This window comes from Trichosurus vulpecula, chromosome 7, assembly GCF_011100635.1.
Source record: "Trichosurus vulpecula isolate mTriVul1 chromosome 7, mTriVul1.pri, whole genome shotgun sequence".
Taxonomy (NCBI): domain Eukaryota; kingdom Metazoa; phylum Chordata; class Mammalia; order Diprotodontia; family Phalangeridae; genus Trichosurus; species Trichosurus vulpecula.
In genome coordinates this window covers 38645865-38670891 of record NC_050579.1, presented here as the reverse complement: position 1 = coordinate 38670891, position 25027 = coordinate 38645865, and the positions used below count along the sequence as shown (strand labels likewise).

Sequence of the window (25027 nt, the reverse complement as noted above, 5' to 3'; positions counted from 1 at the left end):
GGCCCTTAATACAGGTGACAAGAGAAGCTATGTTGCTGAGGAGTCAAAGCCAATCAGTTAGCTTCAAGAATGCAGGTTATTTAAGAAGCTACAATTTTCCTCACAACACACCCACTAGTTTAGACAAATCTAATATGCCGTGAACATTAGTAAGGTCACTTGGATAACATTTTAATTTTTCTGAAGAAGCTCAATACATTAAAATACCACCTACCACTGTGATCTTTGTACTCTAGGTGTCTTCACTTTCCAATATTTCTAAAATATTTCTACTCCAGTTTCTCTATTATCAGTCAATATTAAAAAAAAATAAAAACATCAGCCTCCTTAAAGCAAAGCCCCAAATCTTCCTTACTCATTCCGTCACAGCATCCCCAAATCCATCTCTTATCTTTAAGAAATTACTAAGGATGGTCACAAATCCTAAGTACAAACCACCATTCAGCACAATGAGAGTTTTAGTGCCAATTAGTTGCATTTTAACACTAGTCTCCTGGCCAGTGGTGGCTATATAGTGAAAATCTGTATTAAAAAGAAAAGTATCTATTTTCTTTCTTTGGTATTTTAATAGAATGCCCGGCAGGCAGTAAATAAAGCGAGGACCTGGTAAGAACTGCCGTGAAGAGTTTGTTCTTTACAGATTGCAGCAAGTCTGAGTTGAGGAAGCTCTGACAGATGCAGAATGTGCACCTGTTGCAGGTGCACAGACAGCGTAACCGGGCATGGCTGCGAAAACACACAGAAGGACACAGTTGAGTTCTTACTCACCAATGAGGCACCTCGGGGTTGTGCCAATTGTTTGTTGTTGTTGTTTTAAAGAGACTAAGGCATCAGCAACACTTACAGAGGAAAGGGGCAGCTAAGGGCGGACTAAAGCTGTGCAGAGTGTGATGCTCCCTGAGGCGACCAGATGGGCCACAACACCCGTGTATAAGACCTAAGGGCACAGGTCAAACTTGTGCTTTTGAAGAGGGTGGTGGGAAAAAAATTATTATTGCATGATTTTTAGTGTCTGCACAGCATTAGACGGCACCCTCATCAGAATTAAAAAAAAAAAACAATCCGCCAACAGGACGAAGTTTTGTTTGCATTTAAAATAATCTCCACTCCCCCCTCCCCTAGCACACACACACATGCTTGAAAACCAGGAAGGAGTAAGTGCTGCTGGTGAATAAAAGACAACAAAAGACAAGTCTATCCACTTCCAGAGAGGCAGAAATCCCATCCCCACCCTCAGTTTACCCAGCACTTTGGGTCCCAAAGGAAACCAAAGTGCTTCCTAAACTCCCTGGGGCCCCATGGTGGGGGTCACAGCACTTTCCATTAAGCTCAGGAGCTGCTGTGCCTGGCAGGCCTGGGATTCTAGCTAAGGAATGAGGGGCGATATCGAACCCAACTGGAAGCAGGAAGGGCACTAATTTCAGGGCCTTTCAAGTGGAGGGGAACAATTTGGCAGAGTCACAGGGCAGAGTCATTGCACCTCAACCCATATGACCAAGGGCCAAAGTTGCTCTTTAACAATGGCCAGTTGGTCAAGCCCAGTCAGCATGCAATACCTGGACAGGTCCCCCCACATCCTCCCTCAAGAGGCAGGTTCTCAGAAGAGGGCCTTAGGGTATCAATCGGCTACCACATCTGGCAACCTCTGAGCATTGCCAGAGGCTTCTCAGCAGGACAACATGGCTGTGCTGGTGAGAGCTGAGGAGGGTCATGGCAGATGGTGGTGGGATGGTTAGGGAAGATTAGCAGTATCCCATGGAGAAAAAAATTTTTGTTAAGTTTCAATAACAACCAAAACATTCCTTTTAAAAACATGACTTGTGAGGATGAGAACATCACTGATACTAAAGCCATTACCAGCTGTCATACTGGAATCCATCTGTTACTTTATAAATTGAATCTAAGTCTTTAACATACATGAAGCTCTATCTATCAAGAAAGGCAGGATGCAAAGTGTGCTTAGCAACAGCAAGAGGTTTCAGGAGGAATAGCTTCAGATCAACCATAGAACAAGTCTCAGTATATGTACATTTTTCAAATATATGTATGCATACATGTAATACTGCAAGATGCACTGTAAAATGCAAATCTACATAAAAAGATATATTAAAATATGTTAAAAGCATATATTATAAAAAAGACACCATACACCCAAACAATAAGCTCTACCAAGCAGTGCGTTTCTATGTGATTATGGCATATTAAAAAGTATTGCAAGAAATGACATGTGGCAATCCTGAAAGAAAACATCAACAAAATCCCTGGGAAACTGTAAGGAAAAAAATAACTTGCAAAGTAGTTTTTTTTTTTAGAAAGACCCAGAGTTTTCCTCAAATTCTCTATTCTATTAAGGTGTTAGTAGGATCTGTCTCTATAATGATCACCTCCGGGGGCAGGGTGTGTGTGTGTGTGTGTGTGTGTGTGTGTGTGTGTGTGTGTGTGTGTGTGTGTGAAAGCAACAACATCATATAAATTGTAAGAATACAAGGAATTACTATCCTATAGGATACTAGGTACTAGGTACTAGGTACTAGGAATGACTTTTCATAGAAAGTAATTAGAATGTTAAGGGTGTTTTTTTTTTAAAGGCATCACTGGAACAACAGAAAAGTCAACTCTTTGACTTTCAAAATCTATGATATGCTAATGTTCTGAAATTATCCTTTTACTGGGGGGAAGATAAACCAATCCTGGGGGGAAGATAAACCAATCCTGGCTAACAGCAATGTCTGATTATTACTCTTTATCATACGGCATTTTTCAAAAGGAAAAAATGTCAAGATCTACAAGATGATTAAGATGCATATAATAGTATAATTTTTCACTTTAAACCCCTAAGAAACGCACTGCCTGAAATATGAGATTTTGTTGCACAACAGAATGGATCTGTCTCTCTCTCTATAGTACTAGAAGAATACTCTTCAGAGTCATGCATTTTAAGACAATTAGTCAACTTAATGTGACCAGCTCTGTGCATATCTATATATACACATATGTATCAGTATATCGTAAATGTACATGAAATTGGGGCTCATAGCCATGAATGGAGAGCTTTTATTCAGCTCAAATTCCCTCTACACTAGGCTTTGTAGCTTATAAAATTGAACTTTCTCCTGCCTTACCCTCCCTTATCCTCAATGACAATCACCAGTAGGAGAAAAGTTCATACAAAGAAAGGCCATATGTAAACTGCCAATTCCCACACACTGATTAAAAATCAAAGAAACAAACTCTTTTTTGGTTTGTGTGGTCATGTCTTAAAGGCACAATTAGAAAAAAAAAACCAACCATACATATTGCAGTAGGCTTTATTTGGAAAACAAAGGCTGCTTTTGAGTAGATTATTCAATCTTTGACAAATAAAATATACCTTCCAAATAAAACTGTATTCTTTTTGATTTGTACTTTCTCACTGAAAGGTCTCTTTCTGTTGCTAAATCACTTCAATGTGACAGCATTCCACCCTCATGATTGACCATAGCATGCAATGCCCGTGATCCAAACAGCCTGCAAATAAAAGACAGCAAGTACTTACGGATACATGGCCATTGTTGTCAACTTAACAAAGATATCCTTACTCGGTGCATCAGCAGTATTGCAAGTGAAGGCTTGTGGTGGAGGCATTTTGTGTTTCCTGCAGAAGTCACTGGGTGAAATGCTATATTCTTGTCGAATTTCATGTAGGTCTGACTTTGCTGCTACAATTAAGCAAGGTATTCTACTGTCCATAAAGTGTTGCTATGAAAAGAAAAAAGGAAAAAAACCCTCAAAATCATGGCTACATGAAAACTCAAGAGAATCAGTCTATGAAGGGTGAACTGTTTCAGTTCTAAATTGGGAAGGCATCATTACTTTCAAAAGGATTAACAACTCCAGGAAACAGTAATTACTGGCTATCATTTCCATTCTGGAAACTCACTACACTTCTGTTAATTGCTTTGAAAACTGGAAATGACAGCCAGTAATTACTGTTTCTTGGAGCTGGTAGGAATCACAAAACAAGGAGCATTGTTTCAATACTGGTAAATGAAAATGATCAATAAGGACAAACAGACACATTCTAAGTTGCTGCTTTCTCCAAGTTCTATAATGAGGTGGGGTCAGCAGGGAGCTGGCTCATCTGAAGCCCCCGACTGGGGTCGGCCTCTTCAGGGGGCTGCGCAGGCCTTGGTAATCATCCTTATTATGCTTCTGTCCGACCCCTTGTGAAGTCGATGAATATTCTCAGCTCTGCTTGTAGATAAGGTATTTCAGGAACAAGATTACTGCTATCAGTAATGCTGGCAATGGTCATGATGATGGTCGCAATGATGATGATGTGTAGTGAAAGGAGCGCTGTGTTTGAAGTTAGAGGGCTCCTAATCAGATCTGGACTCGAATCACAGACCTGCGACTCTCTGCTGCCTTGGGTGCAATTCATTTCTCTAGGCCTCAGTTTCCTCATATGTAAAACAAGGTGAATGGACTAGATCAGAGTTTCTTAAACCTTTGGTAGCCTGCTGAAACCCATGGACCCATTCTTAGCATATTTTTTTTTAATTTGTAGTCGAAGGAAGTACTAAATTTCAATTAGGAAATAATGAAAAGTAATAAAGAAGGTTATGAAAAAAAAAAAGATTAACAGAGAGACTCACAACTCAAAGACATGTGTTGTTTAGGCCACTCTCAGACAAACAGATCTGAACAATCTTTCTTTAATCTAGGAAATGAAACTAATCTATAATGATGCTCTAGGCTCACTAAAGATCTGTTAAATTCCATATAGGCATGACTTTGATAATAGAAAACAACAGTTAGGGGCAGCTAGATGGCGCAGTGAGTAGAGCACCGGCCCTGGAGTCAGGAGGACCTGAGTTCAAATCCGGCCTCAGACACTTGACATATGTACTAGCTGTGTGACCTTGGGCAAGTCACTTAACCCCGATTGCCCTGCCCAAAAAAAAAAAAAAAAAGAAAACAACAGTTACAAACCTTAAAAATCCTGGCACAATATTCAAAGGACTTGGGATTACTGACATCATACACCAGGCATACAGCATCACATACGATTTCCGCCTCCGTCAAGAATTCAGATTCAGAGACATCATGCAACTTGGAAGGAAAGATAACGATCAATGTAAACACCAGGAAATTGACAATGGTTCATTGTACACTAAAAGTTATGCTTCTACATTAAAAGGCAGTTAGGGGGCGCCACAGTGCACAGAGCCCTGGGGGTGGAGTCAGAAAGACCTGAGTGCAAATGTAGCCCAAGGCACTCACTGGCTATGTGACCCAGGGCAAGTCACTTAACCGTGGTCTCCCTGCTTCAGTTTCTTCATCTGAAAAATGGAGATAATCGGGCACCTTCCTGGGCTGTTGTGAGGATCAAATACGATAATATTTGTAAAGTGCTTTGCACACCTTACGGTGCGTGTGTGTGTGTGCGCGCGCGCGTGTGCGCGCGCTCATGCAATCATCACTATCATCTGCTCTTTGATCTCTGTTCTGGGAAAGAGGCAGGACTAAGCAGTCATTTTCACCCCCACTTCCTCTTTTTAAAAACGTCCAGGGAAATGGTAGTGTCCATCCCGCACAGAATGCCTGAGCTGATCCCAATCAGGAAGATGCAAGTTGGGACCCTCCTTCGGGACCCTCCTCTTCTCTTTTTCACTGAACTAGTCTTACACAAATTGAATTAAACTCTCTAATGGGATTCTAAACGAGGCTTTGATAACTGTCCTATTAATTTCTTGTTCACACAGTGATGAAATAATGGCTCTTTTAAAGTAGCAAGGGGGTCTGTTTGTTTGTTTAATCTGGACATGTGATCCACTATATGGAGCTCTTGGCACAGAAATTCCCTTCCCTGATGCAGGTCAGCAGTTCCTCCAAAGTTAGGGCAGCACTGGGGGCGGGTGATTATGGAGGCACTGAGGAGTCAGTGATTTGTTCAAATTCACACATGGTGTGTATTCATGTGACAAATAAGGTCTGAGGATCTATCCTGCTCAAATAACCAACAGGCAAGGATTCAGCCCCTTCTGTGAAAAGTGTTACCTGGTCTCGTCCCCCTAACCACCTCAGCCCCTTCTAGGTGGCATCCTAAGTAGTGGGTAAAAAGTAACAAGAGCAGGAAGAGGGCAAAGGGGAAGCTGGCAGTCACTTACCCAGGGTCCCATAATTGAAGGGGGCATAATAGTTATTTGCAAATTACCTCATAAATTGGAGGAGCAGAGGAGCCACTGCAAACTGTCCCATAGATTAACTAAGGCCACATCCTGAGACTAGGTGTTCCAGACATGTGCAGTCAGGACCAAATATTATGCTGATGAACCAACCCTAAGATGTGGCTGAAAGTTTTGAGATCATGTGGATATCTTAATGAACTAACCCTAAGGTAGCAACAGTAAGAGTGAACCCACTCTCTACCACCAAACCTATAAAAATGACACCCAAACTCCTGTCCCCCATACTCCTCCATCCATTATTGGTCCATGCTGTCCAAGTGCCCCCCAACTCTGACTCTCTGTGCCTCTCCCCCTCCTCATTCTCTTGCCCACACTGCTTGCCTTCTTCTACACCCCTAACCCCGCCCCCAGATCTTCTGCCTCTGTACACTCTGTGCCTTATTAAAGGCACAGTGTGACTGAAGTATTACTCCCCACTTGCTGCCATTGTGGTCTTTCCTGGTGAACATTCAAAGAAATGGATGTGCCTGCTCCCATAGGGACCCCTTGCAGTCCTACTTCCTTAGGTACAATTAAGAATTCCATAAATTAACTGGCAATTCACTCCTACTTTGTGCCTGGCTCTGCACAAAAGGAAATAAATTCAAGTTTTCATGGGTAAAATGGACACAAAATTTCTTACCAACAAGTATTTCTCTTGTCCATATACATAAACAGTGTTAATTGCGTAATAAGATTTATGGTCGTCACGAATGTGCTTTTGCCTCTGAAAGTAGAACAGAAATCTTTTATTATTTGCAATATGAAATCATGCCACTAAATCTCCACCAATAAAGCAGTTTTATAAACAAAAGGGCCTTTCTTTTCTGCACTATTTGCCACTTAGCAAATATCAAAATTATGTTGGTTTTATATTGTTTAGTTATCAGCATCGACAGGGCCAAAGACTTCTTTCTACATACACTGGTGGCTCAAAATGTTTTACTTAAACAAAGCAATAGTTGAAAATGAGGTAAAATCAATTACTGAAAATGCCAATTCCAGAGCCACATTCTGGCTGAAAGGCCACAGTCTTGGGGTCCTTTCATTATAAAACATTTAGAAGAATGAAAGACTCAATGGGGGTGGGCACACTTCCAGCTCCTCCCCACATGTGGCACCTGGGATAAGAAACCAGGAAGGCAAATGCTGGGAACAATTAGGGCACAGACAAAACTTGGTGCAGTGTTTTTCAAATGGTTCAGCTCTAGAAGGACTTTCCACTCTACTTTGTTGCTGCTATACATGTCATCAAGTTTTATTAAATCCTCATGCACCAAATACAACAGTTTGAAAAGGATCTATAAAGACACAAGCATACATCGTTTTGTTGAATTTCTGAAAGCTGAATACTCACCATTAAGTTTCTTCCAAGGAGAGCCTGAAGAACTCCACTCTTCCCACAGCCTTTCATCCCGATCACATTACATCTAAACACATTTCTTTGAGTCTGCTTCTTCTGAAGATCTATCTTTTTATCTCTTGTTACTAAATAAACAAACAAACACACACATGATAGACCATTTTTCAGCTTCTATTTGGCCTTAGGGAAAACAGGAAGTTATGTGGTCACTCATTTGCTTTGAGGAATATCTTCATTTAAGATAAAGGCCCTATAACAACAATATCTTATGAGATACCGAATAAGCAAACTCCATGGAATAGAACAGGAATCAAAGAAAACAACTTTAATCCTTTTCTGCGCTCTGCATTTCAAAGGAATTATAACAAGCAAGTGGAGGAAAACATACCAGAGCTAACATGTGGCAAGAACAATAAAGACCAATTTATTTTGATTCTTTGGTATTTACAAATTAGACATAGTAAAAAAATTTCATATAATCACCTGTGATGGCAGAAGCTTGGGACTCCTGTTCAGTCAATATTGAGTAGCCAAGATAGCCCAAATACTCCAGGCACCGCTGTACATCTAAATAGGTTGTAAGCCTGATGAAAGGGAAGATTAAAGGAACAGTGAATAGCTTCTAAAGGAACATCTGTAGACACAGAGCGCCAACAGCTCAAGAGTGCAATCATCCGTTCCAGACACAGAACAACAGCGCAGGTATTTATTTTCCATAGCGGAAAGCACACACAGACAGAGCGAGAAGAGATCTGGGTTTTCAAACACCACCTCAGACACTCTGGGCAAGCTGGTCAACCTCTGAGGCTTAGTTTCTTCATCTGTAAAATGGAAGTGACAAATCTGGTATTACCTGCCTCACAGAGATGTTGTGAGGATCAGACAAGATAATGTTTACAAAGTATTCTATAAACTCTCAAGTGCTAAACACGTGCCAACAATTATTACAACTACACCTAAAACAGGATCTTTCCTTATTGCCAACATATGAAAAATCCATAAAGGGTAATGGCCTGTCTGCTTTCAAATGACACAAGCCTCAGTTTAACATGGAGATTCTAAAAAGAACACCTCAAAAAAAAAATAAAATAAAAGGAACACCTCCCATTAAGTTAATAAAAACAGCATCATTTTCATCTCTGGATCATTCACTCCCCTCTAAGTCTCTCAAACTGGTCCTGTGGCTGATTCTCTGCACAGGCTGGCTCCAGACCCTCTGGGCTCTCCCTTCTCAACTGGGACCCTTAGAACCCCAGGCTTCCTCCAGCTTAGCCCTAGTGCCACCTCCTCCAGGGGGCCTTCCCCAATCCCTACCCCTCCACCCCAGGGGCCAGTGCTTATGCTTCAAATGACCTTTCATCTATTTTGTGGATATCATGTATACACATCATCTCCCTCAAGAGTCAGAAGTGTTTCATTTTTGTCTCTCTATCCCCAAAGCCTAGCACAACGCCTGGCACATAGTAAACACTCACAGGCAGACGGAATTATCCTCTAGAGCTGATTAGGTTTAACTGATCTGATTAAATTATCCTCAGATCATAGATTTACAGCTGGGAGACAGCTTAGAGGTAACTATCAGTTCAGTACCTGGCCCAGCATCACAGCTACTAGCCCTAAACCCTCTGCGCCCCCTAGTGGTCTCAATGTCAAAGTGAATTTTACCTATCGATTTTTAAGCAATTGGTGGCTCAGTGCATTGAGCCCTGGGCCTGGAGTCTGGAAGAGTGGAGTTCAAATCTAGCCTCAGACACTTCCTAGTTGTGTACCCTGGACCAGTCACTTAACCTCTGACTGCCTGACAAAAGGATCCACTGGAGAAGGAAATCACAAACCACTCCAGTGTCTTTGCCAAACTCAATTGAACAACAAAAACAAAAATGTCTTTTTAATTTCAACCAAAAGCATTACAGTTCTGACCAGATATACCTTCAATCTAGATTTTAAATGTGTTTATATGAAAACATTTTAAATAATATTTTAAGGTCATCAGAATCATACAAACAAGGTAACACAGTTATCAGTCCCAAGTTGGAAAGACTGACGTATAACACGTAACATCTAAAGAATAGAAAAATAAGGAGAATTTGTTAAGTGCTTTTCCCTCTTCTTTTTTATTTTTCTATTCTTATGACCAGTTGTGTCTTTGCTTTATCTAGTTCTACGCTTTATCTAATTCCACGGCAGAAAAAAAATCTGAAACTGTCACACCGCTGAGAACAAGGCAGAAGAATCTATTTAAACACTTCTGTCTGGTGGGCACAGAAGGTGATACTGAACACTTATATGAGGCAGGACATGTTAGCAAGATGGTGAATTTTGTAAACCACCAGTGAGATGATCTTGTACTTCAGAAGAACTACAAAACTTTTAATGGTATTAATCCTATAAAAACATCACTTGAAACTATATGCCATTCTATAATCAAGACAAGTGAATTTTATACTCACGTCCACTGGGAAAGAAATCCCTGATAGGTGATCCACCCTCTTTCATTTGTACAAACTGTGTTGTTGACATCAGGCCCCCAAGGCATGTAAGGGAAGACTTTGAATAAATCTTTAAGCTCATCAGGTGATAAAGCACAGTCTCTATCCTGAAAATACATTAAAATGAAGGTAGTGGTTATCTAAGAGGCTAATGCTTCAAGATCTGCTTCCTACTTCTGTATCCTCTTTAGGAGTGAGAACCTGAAAAGGCCTTAGCCTAAAAGGGCCAGGGTCTCCCATTGCATCCTCCCATTGCATCTCCAGTCATCCTGATGAATATCTGGTCACTGGACCCAGATGGCTCTGGAGGAGAAAGTGAGGCTGGTGACCTTGCATAGCCGTCCCTCACCCAAATCAAAGTCAACTGCAAGTCATGTCATCATTTTCCCAATGTCATGGTCTTCTTGGAAAACGAAGGACAAACACAACAACTTCTATATCCAGAGTCAAATTAATGAATCAAAATATTCCATGTACTTGAGAAAATCTGTGAAAAATCTATTATTTTCAAAGGTAATTCTAAGCTGAAAAAGTATTGTGCATTTTTATAAAAGTTCAGAAAATAATAAAGGGCAGGAAAATAATTTCAATTGTTCAATCTGAAGAGTTTAATCAGTTTCCTGTCCTATGTGAATTTACCAATCACAGTTAAAAAAAATCAATGTAAGCCAATCACATATTTACCATAAAACATCAAAATCAGAGTTAAAAGCTTACCAAATCATGCTTGTCGAAAATGCTTTGGAGAAATAAATATGCATGATGATTTAATTCAGTGGTGCAGTCAGGAGGTATTTTTAGTCTATAGACCAAAAAGAAAAGGTAAAATAAAAACTGATTATCTAGATGTATATTTTAACCAAGAAATGAATATGAAAATATTAGAAGTAATCTTACGTAAAATATCTTTAGTTAAGTTTTTTTTAGTAAGTGTATTTCTCAAAGGTGAACAGCCTTAGGATCAATGATAATGATATTCCTAAGTAAAGGGTAAAGTTCCAAGTAAACATTTTTATATGTACATGGAGAAGTTATAGAAAGAGAGGGACAAGAATCACACAGGATGAAAACATGGAGATCTGCACTGGAAAAAGGAGTATCCGCTTTGATGAGACCCCACATACAAAATCACAGAGAAGCCTGCCAACCAGTTATGATGAAAACTCCCTCTCTAAAATACTACGCACTTACTACACCTATTTAGTTTCTAATGTACATAAGGTCACAAGATGTAAATGAAGGGTTTCCATACACTAATGCTGGTGTGGAACAATGCTGTGGAAGTAACATCCTTCACCTCTAAGGGGCATGGCCACCAGACTGGCGAGACTGATTCCCAGAAAAACTGTGGGGGACAGAAATATGAACAATGCTTCTGGGGGACAGGATGCCCTTTTACAGAAAGAGAGTGTCAAGTGTAAGGAAACTGGGAGAAGGCAGGGTGATTAATGCAGGCTGGGAAGTTGCAGTGGCCTGTTAAGAGTATCCTAACAGACCAGTCATCAGTTCAGTCAAGAAATACCTAAAAGTGGGAAGCATATTCTACAATACTGTGTCCAAATGAAAATGGATCTAGAGATGCAAATGTAAATGATTCCTTGATGGAATCCAGGGAAGCCAATGGGTTGGGTTTCTAGTGACTCAGAAAGAACTCTGCTTCCTCAGTGCATCATGGAATCTACGAAGTCTCTGATATTAAACTGGAGACATTAATATGAGACTGGAGACATTAATATGAGAAAGTCACACAAGGACAGACAGAGAAGTCCCAGATCCACTATCTGGGAATGAGACACACATGATTATTGCATTAACCTCTGTCAAATTAAGTAATGAGCATCTGCTTGTAATAATCTATTTCTTAACCTTTCTTGTGTCTTTGTATCCCCTTCTGGTGGTCTGGCAAAGGTTACGTACCTCTTTGCAGAATCATATTTTTAAGCAAGTGAAGGAAATACAAACTTTTAGTTAGAAGTCAGTGAAAATAAAGATGCCATTTTTTCCCATCCACATTTTTACTTCCTTCCTACCAACAATTTTCTACAGCCTAGGTTTTGTTCTCTCAAATGATCGCGTGCATGTGTGCCTTAATGTAAAGGGCCTTGCTTAGAAGGGACTTGATCGCAGGGGTAAAAGCAGAAATAGGTGGACCCAAGGGAAGAATGTTAAAGCAGTTCTGACTACTTTACCAGCCTGGGGGTTAGTGATAGAAAAATTGGATAGAATGGCTAAGGAAGCTTTTGTGTGGTGGATGGTGAGCATGGGGCCCATTTTTGTCACAGAAGCTTTCTAAACATCTCATCCTTTCAGTAAGAATGTACACAGTATCTACATTACCTTAAACATTTAATATGCCTTATATTAGCCTTGAAGGTAGTGACTTTGTCTACATTAGAAAATAGTTATGAGTCTACAGCAAATAATAATTAATTTTAACTTACTAGCTGAAGAGTCTTCCTTACATTGCATTATTTGTAAACAAAATATATGCCCAACAACTGAGAAAAGGCAAAACAAATTACAGTATACAAATATAATGGGATATTACTGAAACATAAAGAATGATGAATATGAAGACTTCAGAAAGGTTTATATGCACTGACACAGAGTAAAGAATGCACAGCTGAGAGGAGAAAAACAATACAGAATACGAATATAAGTAAAGTCAACATTGAGAGGCACTAAAACTTGTCAAATACAAGTAAATGTTGGAATCATATTATCAAAGTTAAATGATAGATCCCACTTTTCATTTAGCAACTGATAAATTTTTTTCAGGAAATACATTTTGTGTGTATGTGACAGGGCGGTAGGTTTATCAGGGAGTGTTTCTTACAAACACAAACTCTTACAAACTATATCAATAAAACGTCTTTTTTAAAATTTGAGAATCTTGCTTGTAACAATTAGGTATATAGGCATATTCTACCTTATGTTACTAATTGGTTTGGCAATCAGGAAAATTTTCATTACAGAAGACAGTCACATAGAAATATAGAAATAAAGATATAAATGAGCAAGTTGCCAAATGATGTTACAGAAGGATTTTTATGATTTTTTCAATGGGCTTTATTACAATATTTGTATGCACCTATGTAATACATGCCCAAAGTTTTGGAATATTAACTGGGAAAACACTGGGTGGGCTAAGTATCTACCTAAGTGAGCTTTCCCCCTGCAGACAGTGGGAGCCTCTAAGTGAAGTGCCTGAGAATCCTCACCAGGATAATTTCTCACAAGGGGAAGCTGTCCCTGATCATCCTGATCTACCTTCTTGTGTTTTAGAGCTCTAGCCTGATGAAGAAAACAGTCTGGATCCCTTTCTGGAGCCCTAACCTGGGAAGAAAACAAGGAGGGAAAAGTCATAACTTTTTTGGGAAAGTGAGGAAGCTCAATGGCTAAGAGTCACACTAGTATGCTATATATAACTTAGGGAGGTACACAGGAAAAGAACACTTATCGACTCCTATTTCTAATCTTACCCAAGACAAATTTGTTCACCATACTCAAAAGAATCCCATTAATCTGGTAGCCATATCTGAACAAATAAATATAATCTTCTCAAAAACTTATTATAATGCATGGGAAAACAATGTTCTATGTACACCACATCCCTCCCCATCCTCACCACTCCCCCCCCCCACCCTGCCAAAATTCCTTATTCAGATCATTAGAGAGATCTGTGATCTCACTGATGTGGGTACTCCCTCTATTGGTATAGATCGAAATCCATTTATACCTTGTTCTGTGTGATTCTCATTTAACATATTTACATAAATCCTCTATAGAAAATCCATCCTCTAGTTGTTTTATTATCTCGAGGACAAAAAAAAATTCTTAAGAACACCAATGTAGTATTCAGACTATCTACCTATTGCCTCTTTCTTGCTAGGTGATTTCCATTCCTCCACCCCCAGCCCTACCCTATCCTCACCTTCCTTTTATGGTCATCTGTGTAGCCTTCAGGATATTTTTATGCCATTATTTTAGCCTTGGCAATTCATAAAGAACAAGAAATTTAAGCCAAGTGTTAAGCTGCAGAGTTTGTTATCAGATAGAAAATTAAACAATTTCATGATGGGCTCTGCAGATAACAGTTGGCGATTATACTTAAAGGAAGCTTTTTTAAAAAATCCTTGAAGAATGAATGAAAATAGGAATCTAGACATACATACAAAGGGAATAAATACTCAGGTGTGAGCTCCAGATCATCATCGTAACCAAATCTACGAAGCACTGTCCAAGTGGTTTCATGTCTCCCTCTCTGGATAAAAAGTGTATGTAGAAAAAGGAAGCCTGAAACAAAGCAAAACAGTATGCAAGTGATCTGGGTAAAAGGTTTCCAAACATTATATGCCATTATTGCTAAGTGATTACCTAAATGTAGTGCTGTGCTATCTAGTGAAACAAGCCTGGTTCAAAATGATGGCCAACTTTCCTTGAGAAGTCAATCATCTAAGACTCTCAGATGGATGAGACAGATACAGTCAAATAGAAAGCTAGATCAGAAAGACCTAAACATCTAACAGCCATGCCTAGCACCAAATAATACTTTTTAAAAATAAAACTATTTTCCAAACTGTACTTGTAGTCCAAATAAAGTTCAGGCTTGAGTTTTAAAAGGCGGCTGATTTCAGAATATTTACTTCATGAATATATTCTGTTCTAAAAGGGAAAACAATAGATGAAAAGATCCAAAAATGCATCGAAGAGGACAAATCTAAGCTGAATTACAGAATCTATGACATTTGCAAAAGTGACAGGAAAGGGGAAAAAATGGTTTCATGCATCTTTTTCTCTCATCTTTCCATAATGGAAAATTCTGGGTTTCACTTTTAGGTGCCTCATTTCTACTGTATCTAATGTATGCTGCTCTGAAATATAGGGAACATTCCGTACTTGGTAAATATGACTAGTAGACAGAAAGTCTTCACTAAAAATAATTTCTATTTAAAGGCTGCTTCTGAAGGAAGCTCTTTGAACAGGATGTCATTTGTCTTTCTCAGGTGGACCTGAGCATCCCCGATCAGATATGATCAGGCATGATCAGACAACTATCTGAGATAATGTATGAACATGGGGAGTGGGTATGACATGTAAATATTTTGTCAATGCTTCAGCCATGAGTCTGGGCTGTTTCCTACTGCTACCTGATAACTTTCAATCCTTCTCACCAAGACACCATTCCCTACACCCGCCCACAGGCTTGCCTGTGTTGGAACTCTGGCTGCCAGAAACAGATTTCAAATGTTTTTAATTAACTTGACATCTCTAAGAGTCACAAAAGGAATGCTACAAGAACCTTTTGCTTCTATCAAATTCAGTAAATATTAAGCTCAAGAGACAAAAAACAAACACACACCCACCTTTTAGGGTCAGTCCACTATCAGCCACTCCATCACTTAGATTTTTCCTGACAACGTTCTTAACATCTTCCAGGGCTTGAGGAGCTAATGGAGTGTTAAAACAAATTCTCTAACAAACAACATAAAATAATGAAAAGCAATCAGCATGAAATCAGACAATAACCATACAACATTAATGTATGAAACAATCTGAAATCAACACAGAAAAGTTACAGTCACAGCAAGCAAACTAAAAAATTAGGGTGGCCCCCGACCCAGAGGGTCCCAGTGACCCAGGACTGTATCATTTAGGCGCTCGCTCACACCAGCACCAGCTTAGGAAGGCAAAAATTCCAAGCCACAACAGGCACAAAGGCACCACACAACTCAAGAGAAGTGATGGGAAGGAGGGAGATTAAGGAAACCAAAGAGGAAAGGGTCCCTGGCCAAGGTCTCATGAATGCAGCACCTGAGAGGAAAGAAACTCCACCTCTGCTGCCACCATGGCCTTCTACAAACCAAAGGCCCCTCTGTGTGGTGGCTCTGTGTGCAAACCCTGAAGAATCATTTAGTCCTAGATTTCAACCCACCTTAATCCCCCCACTGTGAACAAGGTCATGACACTTCTCCTCCAACCGAGGCTTAAGTAAAAGGTGCCCTATGGGGGAAGGCTGAGATAGTTCTATGTTAGCAAAGCCTCTCTCCCATGGAAGAGAAACTTAACACCTGTGGTGTATATCAGTACAATCAAATGCCAGGAAGCATTCACCAAAGAAGAGACAGAGCCCTCCAAGAACTAAACGTATAGGCAGGCCTCTCTCTACCTGAAAGAAGTTGAGCTCGGCATCGTTGAGTGTCCCATCATTGTCCTGGTCAGATATCTTGAAGATCCGTGTCAGGGCTTTTATACAAGCTGGTTTCATCTACAAAGGAAAAGAGAAAAATGAAGGTTGTTTTTCACCTATCAGTTTATGCTAGAGGTTTCACAACTGATTTCCTTTTCTTTTTTTAAAAATATTTATTTATTTAGTATTTCTTCCCCAATTACGTCTCAAAACAATTTTTAAAATTCATTTTTTTAAATGTTGAGTCCAAATTCTCTTACTCCCTCTCCTCCCCTTTTATTGCAAAGGCAAGTACTTTGATAAGATTATACATGTGCAGTCATGCAAAATATATTTCCATATTCGTTATCCAACTGATTTTCTTGACTCCATGCGGGTACTTCCTCCGCCCTTATTCATACTATTACCCCATCAAAGTAACACATAACACCGAATGAAACCAGTAAGTGACAAGCTAATACCCATTAGACATCGGGATGCTATTGATCCTTTCTGTCTGAGCCAATATTTGGAAGAGGAGCCTCTTTATTCTTCCCTTCTGGCCCCCACTATTTAAGCTACCCAGGATTCAAGGGCATGAAAGGGAAAATCTCTGGCTTCTCTGGGGAGTATGAATTCTCCAAACTTCTCACAAATTACTTGGGGGCTTTCTTCAACAGGCTTATGAAAAGTCTGACCGTTAGACAGACCTAAAGACCAAAGAGAAAGGTTTTATATAGTCATCAGTTCTGATAATAAGAACTCAGTTCTTACGATAAGGCCTGTAGGAAAAAATATGCCTACTCAAAAGTGGTTGGCAAAGCCTTCTTGCCCAAGTGTAAACCACTTCCATGGTCACCGTTAGCTATGTTGAGGTAAAGACTGATTATTTTTTGTAATTCTGTAACATTCTCTAAAAGCTTTAAAAGGCGCTTCTGTAATTTTTGTGTGGGTAAATCTGAACAGTGAAAAGAGTGAAAAAATGAAAAAGAAGAAGAAAAAAAGGAAAGCATACCAAATCTGAAGCTAGTGGACCAGAAAGCAAATCCTGTCTCTGCTATTTACTATCTATTGGACTCTGGGCAAGTCATTTATCTCTTCAGTACGTGGCACAATTCCTGGCACATGATTAAGACATAACAAATGCTTGCTGACAGGTTCTCTAGGCCTCAGTTTCTTCATCTGTAAAATAAGGAGGTTGAACTAGAAGATCTTAAAGGTCCCTTTCAGGTCTAAATTTGTTGATACTGAAAAGACACAGAAAAGCTAGTATCATTATGGGATGACAAGAGAGCTGATGGTGGAATCAAAAAGATCTGGATTCATGTTCTGCCACTCACATTTTTAACTAGCTTTCTGATTAGGAACACCATAAGACTAAATCACAGATAAACTGCCATATACTTTAGTGGAAGGAGTTTCCATTCAGGAAGCTCCCTAGGCCAACGAAAGCACAGGCCTCGCCTTAAATAAACTCCTGTGGAATATATGTGTGTGTGTGCGTGCGTGCATGTGTGTGTGTGTGTGTGTATGTATATATATATATATACATATATATATATATATAAAATTCAATTTAGATCCAAAAATAAAATGAATGTATATATATAACAAAGAATGTTGAGAAATATTTTTAGGGGGCAGAATGGGGGGAAGGAAGAGCATGATGAAGGGGTGACCTATTTGGACCCAGGATATAGGATGAGCAAAGTGAAAGAAAGGAACCAGATGGTAGCCTTGGGGAGTCCCTCTGCTAAGGTGCCTATCCTCAGAAAGAATGTGGGGGAGTTAAAGATATTCCTAAACAGAGCACTCAAGCCAGAGTTTTGATCATGCTACCCTGTTAAGTAATTGGAATAACAAAGGGGCTCCAGAAAGAGGGAAGGAAGAAGAATTCTAAACACAGGTTGCCTCTTTAAAAAAAAAAATAGTGGCCTCCAGAAGAAAGTTCAATAATTAAGGAAGGGGATTTGAGAATAAGAAAAGAAAAAAAAAACAAGAAAGATTCTAGTAATAGAATCTATAAAAATTTCCTTTTGTGAGTGGGCTTTTGGGTACAACAAATCACAAGCACAATCGGTTAAAACAGTGCTCCAAGAATACATCAGGCAGATGAGAAGTAATAAGATACTGGTTTTATAAAAGTAACCTTCACATTCAGAAACAACAGGAAAACAAGCATAAGATGGTCTGTCTCTTTGTTCCTTTACAATCTACACAACATGTTCAAAGTCTTCCAGAGTGCTCCTAGTGTTTCTCAAAAATATCAGTTGCTACAATAAGACACACAGCTGTGACTAAAATCAGTCTTTTATTCTGTGCATGTGGTGTCTTCCCCCATAGTAAAAAGTTATTAAAAGATATTGCCAAATACGGAAAAAATAATCAATTACATATTTCTCAGTAAAAGTTTAAAAACATCAATGACTGCTCTCAACCCATTAACTAAATGTGATATGTAAATACTAGCTTCCTCTTTTAGCATACTATAATGGAACCTTCTAAAAATATTGACTTGAAACCATTTTAGGAATATAGCATTTAGAGAAAGCGAGAAATAGAGCTCATAGTCCAAATCACTCATCTTAGAAAAGAAGAAACTGGGATCTCAGGGAAGTTTTATCAAGCCCGACAACCACCCTCACTATAGCAGAGACGGGACATGAGTTTGTGTCCTCCGACTCTAAATCCAGCTTTCTTTCCAGAACACTAAGCCTATCACCTAAATTACTCTGATTTTCACTAACTGGAACATTTCTCTAGCAAAGAAGCTCATGTTTTATATGATAAAAGGGTTCCCATTAGTTACATTTTGCCTAGAAATGCTCACAGATCTGAATTTTTAAATATGAATATAGCCTTTTGGATGACTGTGATGAAATAATTTTTAATCTTCTTTTTAAAAACCTTAAGTATTCTGTCTAAAATATGGACTTCTGAATGTAGGTTTTGTAAAAGCACGTTGAAGAGTTAGCTGTAAGAGGATGGTTAGGTTACATCTTACCAGGAGCTGCCACAAATAGCAAAGGCCTTTACTACTTTCTTTACAAGAGAGGAAGCTACTTAAAGAGGGCACAGAGAAGAGAGAGTTACTAAGAAGAGACAGTGACGCAATAAGGAAAAAAGGATCTACAAAACAAAAAGCCAATTTTAAGAATAATTAAAAAGAGAGCAAACAGCCGGCTAACGAAAGACTGAGGCAGCTATTTCACATCACTACTAATGGAGAAAGAAATCAAAAAGGACTATCTGTATTATCTCTTCTTTTGTAATCTTTCTCTTCAAAGAAAAAGGCAGACTAAGGCAGCCGAAGAAGTTGATCAGTGTGGTGCATCAGGCAGAGAAAAGCTGCTGTTGTTCATTCTTCGTTTAGAAGAGGGCCAACGTCACCCAGGGGTGAAAGTGAGGCAGAGTTATGCAGTATCAGCTTCGCTCGCTCTTCCAGAGTCTCTGAAGTCCAGCGGCAGGACAGAAATCCAGACAACTGGCACAGCCCAGGATGCGGTGGATGACCCTGGCATCTTTGATTTCTGACCAAGCTCAAAGTCTCCACAGCATTTCTTTCAGCTGCCTTCACGGCCATTTAAACAAATCATTGCTATCTGCCCACTGCCCTGAGGGAAGTTTTCACATGCTTCGGGTAGATATCCCCCTACCTCACTGACAGGCCCGTTGGTTACCCTCAACTTGTTCTAGCCTGTCTGCCAAGACGTTTTATTGGGGTGTGGCGGCTGCACAAGCTACAGCTTCTTAGAGCCACAGGTAAGAGTCAAGTGACAGGTGGATGAGCAGCCCTCACACCAGTCCTCCTGAAAATCTCATATGCCCCAAGGCAGAGAAAAGTAAGGAGTCACCAGAAGGGTGAATACAAAAGCTTAAGATATATTCAATATTTTTATTATAGTTTTTGGTAATACTGATTAAGTTAGGTTGCTTAAGAGTATTATTTTTCATTTTAAATGAAAAACAAAAAAAAAGAAAATGAACAGAAAAGTCCCTCTGAGTTATCTAAACTGAAGCTTTCTGGTCTGATCACTAGAGTACACATGCCTGGCAATCAAACACCTCCAAGCACTCAGTGGATGGACAAGAACCCAAACTGCAGGTGTGGTTCTTCTGAGGACCTAACACTTCTTGAGGGTGAAACTAAAAACCGAATCTTGGAAATAATTAAATGTGACAGAGGGACCCTTAAACAGCACACGGGTCTCAGCAACATGACCAAATCTATATTAAACCAAATAAACCAAGCAAATGGTATTTAAAAATCACTTGTGTTTTTAGTTATAAACTATAAGGGAGCATCTAATTCCACTGTTTTAAACAAGTCAACTTCTACTCAAAATGGACCAAGTCAATTAGTTTGCAGTCTGAAAATTCTGTTTCATCAAAATAAGACCACCAACTAAGACTAGTATTTCATTTGCTATGTGACATTTTTATTCTAAAGATACTTATGCAAAAAATATTTGAACTAAAACAGTTTAAGTATTTAAGATATCTAAATAATAGAAAAGTTTCTTTAAAATCCAGCCATTAAATAAAAATTTAACAGTATTTCAGAACTTTAACTTTTAAATTCCCAAAAAACTTCTTAAAGACCACAGTAGAAGGTACCACCTATACTTTCCCCCCACCTCCACAAAAAGATATAGAAAAATTAAAGTACCTCTTTTTCTTCTGGACAGTACAGGGGCCCTGTAGGATGTAGAACAGCTTTCTGTGCATAATAAAATAGCTCTGATATGTTCTTCAAGTTTTTTGCTGAACACTAAAAGACAGTTTAAATATTTACACTTCAATAAATATGATTAACAAATTAAACCCCATTCAGCATGTGGTAACAAGAAGTACAGTTTGCCTGGAGAAAAGAGTTAGTTTATTTTGTAAATATTCAAAGACAAAAACCAGAAAGGTACAACAGAGCTCAGAACCCAGTGGCAAGTCCCTCAATCTTCCCAAGTGGCTTCGTTGCTGATCCTTCCATACAGCCCCACCAAACATCTGGGCACTACTTAGACCTTGCTGACCCAAGAGGGCAGCACACATGCACGCACACCTACCTACCTCTACACAGGTCTCGATCTCTGTGTACTGGTTCATGATGGGAAGAATGGTTTCCATACTGCTATATTCTACCAGATCTGATTTGTTCCCAACCAATATCAAAGGCAGCCTAGAATATACAAGACACAGTTAGAGGTAGTAAAAAACGAGTTCCTTTTTTAATTCGCTTCACAACCTGTTCTAGTAGGAAAAGCTTTCTCCCTAGCCAGTACCTTCCCCTTCAGTCAGGTCAGTACAACATTCCATTCACCTCCTCCCCCAATACCCACCCCACTGGTTCCCACCTCTATGTTCTCTCTAGTTACCACAGACCTTCTCACTGCTCACTGCCCATGCACATTGTCCCCATCCTTCAAGTTGTCCATTCCCTGTCTCCCTGCATGGAAGTCTTGCCCAACACAATAAAACATGGAAGGGGATAGGTCAGAACTGGTCAGGAGGAGTGGGGCATATGATCTCAGCTAAGGCAGGAAAGTAGGTCCCATATTACTGGGCTCGTGGATACTATAGAGTTTGTAAGTACCATAATTCTAGAAAGGTAGAGCCCAGAGTCTAAGGAGTCATAATATCAGTAAGAGACACACTAGCAAGCAGGGGTGGTTAACCTCTGAAGCCAGAGCAAAGGTTGTAACCTGCCCAATTTCATACTGGCTACTGGATATGCTGGCTCCAAGCCCATAGATCTTCATTGTACCCAGAAAGAGGCCATACAACTGTTGGGCAAACTCAGACTTTAATACATGCCAGAGGGTCCAATATCACCAGGATGTCCTTATATTATTTCACCTCCTGATAGGGGTATCTTGACCCTTTTTTAAATTCTATAAAATCTATAATAGATTTTTTACCGATATATTTTGTTGTTACATCACCTAATTCCCCATATATGTTTTCCCCTTCCCAATACCAGAGAGCCTTATAACAAATTGTTTTAAAAAAGAAAAAAGAAAATGGAGAAATAAAATCAGCAAAACTGATTAATACTGAAAAAAACCTGACATTGATATGCACTATTCCACACCCTGGACCCCCTCATCTCTGCAAAGAAGTGGGGTAAGCAGATGTCTCCTCTTACTCTCTGGGGTCAAGTTTGGTCTTTGTAACTTCTCAACATTGATTTTTGACCCTTTTGTGGTTGTTCTTTCCATTCATATGTTGTAGTCATTGTATATAATCTTCCCCTTCTTTAAGGCCTCAGCTTAGCTATGCTGGAAAGCTATGCTGGAACCTTTTTTCAGGTCCCAAACATACATCTTCGTACAAAAGAGGTGGAGGTGACTCCCTGTCTGCTCTGGTTTGTAGATTCTATTTGACCTGATGTCAAAACTGGAAGAAAAACAGGCTTTGGGAAGCAGGCCAGTGTATGGAGCTAAAAAAGTGGAGACTGTAACAACGGTTTTGGCAATAGAAGGCAGTTGCTAGTGGATAAGCTCTCTGCTCTCCCCACTAATCCCACTACAACAGAAGGGCATGGTTTTGACACACACAGGAAGCCACCTGTAATATGTGAAAGGAAAGAAGTCAATGTTTTGGGAAGTCTGGGATCTACCACTATGAACATCTTCTGTGACTAAGGGCCTGACTCTGGTAAATTAGGTTTCCAGGGACAATGTCTTTGCCTGTATTCCTTATGGAAAATGGTCCCCAGAGGTTCCCGCTAATGGGTGTGTCTGTTCGAGGCTGCTTTAGAAGCAGTTAGGACAGGACACAAGGGTGCCGATGGCCACAGAGAGGAAGTCACCAATGTAAAAAATGTCTACGTGCTTGACTAGGAGAGGGCTGAGGATGAGACGGAGAGATAGTATCAGGGAAGCAATATACAGATGCCTGGACAGACTTGGGGAGACAGTGGAGGACAGAAGGGACTAGTGCGCTGTGGTCAGTGGGGTCACAGAGTCGGACATGACCGAACAACAACTTGGCTGTCTTGTACCTGTGTGGGCACACTTACACTGAGGGGACAGCCACACACTAGGGCAGGAATTATAGCAGAGGACACAAGTTCTCAACAGATTTAGCCATGGAAGTCTTGAAGACTCAGCCTGGCTACTTAACCAGGTAGTTGTTCAGGTAAAGTTTGAAGAGGAAGACAGAACATTGAAGGAATTTTGAGTGTGTTGAGCCACAAGCCTGAAGGCATCATTTTAACAGTGAAAAAGGCTTTCTGGTAGTTAAATTTTGGAGAGGGGCAATCAGTCCAGAAGTGCTCAAACAGTTCTCAAACCTTGTTCCCCCTTCCCACAAAGGAATAATCCTGCTTGGTGGTGACCATCTTCTTGGCCTCAGTCTACCAAGAATTATGAACTGATGTCCACCCCAAATGAGGCTAAAAACCATAACTGGGAGAGAGGGGACTGTCCTAGATCAAAGCAGAAAGCTGGACTTGGAACCAGAGGACTTGGGTTCAACTGTGACCTCAAACACTTAGTAGCTATGTGATCCTTAAGTCCCTTAATCTCTCTAGGCCTTGGTTTTTTCAACTGTAAAAAGAGGAGCTGGACTCAATCTCCAAGATCCCTCCCAGCTCTAAATCTCTAATCTTGATACTATCACCTCCCGAGAAATTGTCTGGACATGTGGTTCACACTTTCAGTTCTAGCATTAGCCTACAGATGACAGTGAGTAGCTAAGTCAAGCCTATGAAAGCCTAATAGAGCCAAGAGAGTGTTCCAAAAAGGAGATGAACTGCAAGCCTTGGTAAATAAAGAGGGTCTCACAATGTCTGCTGAAAAAGAAACATCATCTAATTGGCGTTGTGGCACCTGTGAGGCTGTGGTACAGGGTAGGAATGAAGCAGGCCATCCTGACCACCAACAGACTAAGCCTGCCTACGTGGTGGGGGAAGGAATAAGGAATTTCAGAGACAGGGTCTTCCAAAGCCTCTGGGGGGATTGTCAATGGTTACGGCACTCTCTAAGAGTACTTGTTATTAATCAATCAACAAGTATTTCTATGCCAGGCAGGATATTATAGGATGGAGAGCCAAATGATCTGGGATAAAATCTTCAGGATTTTCTATAAACTCAAATTCCCAGTTGTGATGCTATCATGGTAGACCTAAAGGACTTAGAGCAGGGGTAGGGAACCTGAGGCCTCAAGGCCACACGTGGCCCTCTAGGTCCTCATGTGCAGCCCTTTGACTAAGTTCTGTGAAGTTTGGATTCAGTCAAAGGGCTGCACCTGAGGACCTAGAGGGCCACATGTGGCCTCGAGGCCTCAGGTTCCCCACCTGTGACTTAGAGTTTAAGTGACATGAGGGAAACAGACATCCTTTCTTTGATGTATATGGTAGCCCCCGGAAAAGTTAGAAGTTGGCCTGTTCTGTCCCTGAAGATCCATCAGCAATAAAACAGAAAATAGGCTCTGTTTGTACAAAAAGGTAAACACCAAAAAAATCAGATGTCAGGAGGGGTGTGGGTGCTGGGTCTTTAGGGATGTCCCTCCCTGCTCTGAGATATGGCGTTCACCTTGTCATTCTGAATGCTTGACTGGCAGGTCACCACAAAGTTAAATCCAGCAAAAACAGGTGCCTACCTGCCCAGCTAGGGTTTGCAGTGTATCGCAGCACAGAGGTATTCCAGGTTTCAAATGGTCCACGATAGGTATTCTGTGCCTAACAGAAGAGGCACAGCATGGTGTAATGGAAAGAATGAGGAACTTGGAATCCTAAGACCTGGCTACAAATTCTGGTTCTAGTACTATGTGCATGACTCTCTCTCTCTCTGAACCT

The 25027-nt window shown here is 40.1% G+C and overlaps 1 protein-coding gene across 7 annotated transcripts in view; it reads right to left on the bottom strand.

Moving 5' to 3' along the window:
* Nucleotides 1-25027, bottom strand: part of RHOT1 (ras homolog family member T1) — a 92029-nt gene that overhangs the window by 10430 nt on the left and 56572 nt on the right. For 6 of the 7 annotated variants that reach the window (XM_036766052.1, XM_036766053.1, XM_036766054.1 and 3 more), the window contains 13 exons: nucleotides 21298-21406; nucleotides 20900-21001; nucleotides 16231-16329; nucleotides 15428-15536; nucleotides 14237-14357; nucleotides 10779-10863; nucleotides 10023-10168; nucleotides 8056-8156; nucleotides 7567-7697; nucleotides 6853-6936; nucleotides 4972-5091; nucleotides 3536-3738; nucleotides 604-726 (listed from right to left, as the gene is read on the bottom strand). In XM_036766052.1, coding sequence (XP_036621947.1) covers nucleotides 604-726; nucleotides 3536-3738; nucleotides 4972-5091; nucleotides 6853-6936; nucleotides 7567-7697; nucleotides 8056-8156; nucleotides 10023-10168; nucleotides 10779-10863; nucleotides 14237-14357; nucleotides 15428-15536; nucleotides 16231-16329; nucleotides 20900-21001; nucleotides 21298-21406 — 1533 coding nt within the window. The remainder of the gene's footprint in view (nucleotides 1-603; nucleotides 727-3535; nucleotides 3739-4971; nucleotides 5092-6852; nucleotides 6937-7566; nucleotides 7698-8055; nucleotides 8157-10022; nucleotides 10169-10778; nucleotides 10864-14236; nucleotides 14358-15427; nucleotides 15537-16230; nucleotides 16330-20899; nucleotides 21002-21297; nucleotides 21407-25027) is intronic. The other variant, XM_036766056.1, reaches the window with a different exon arrangement.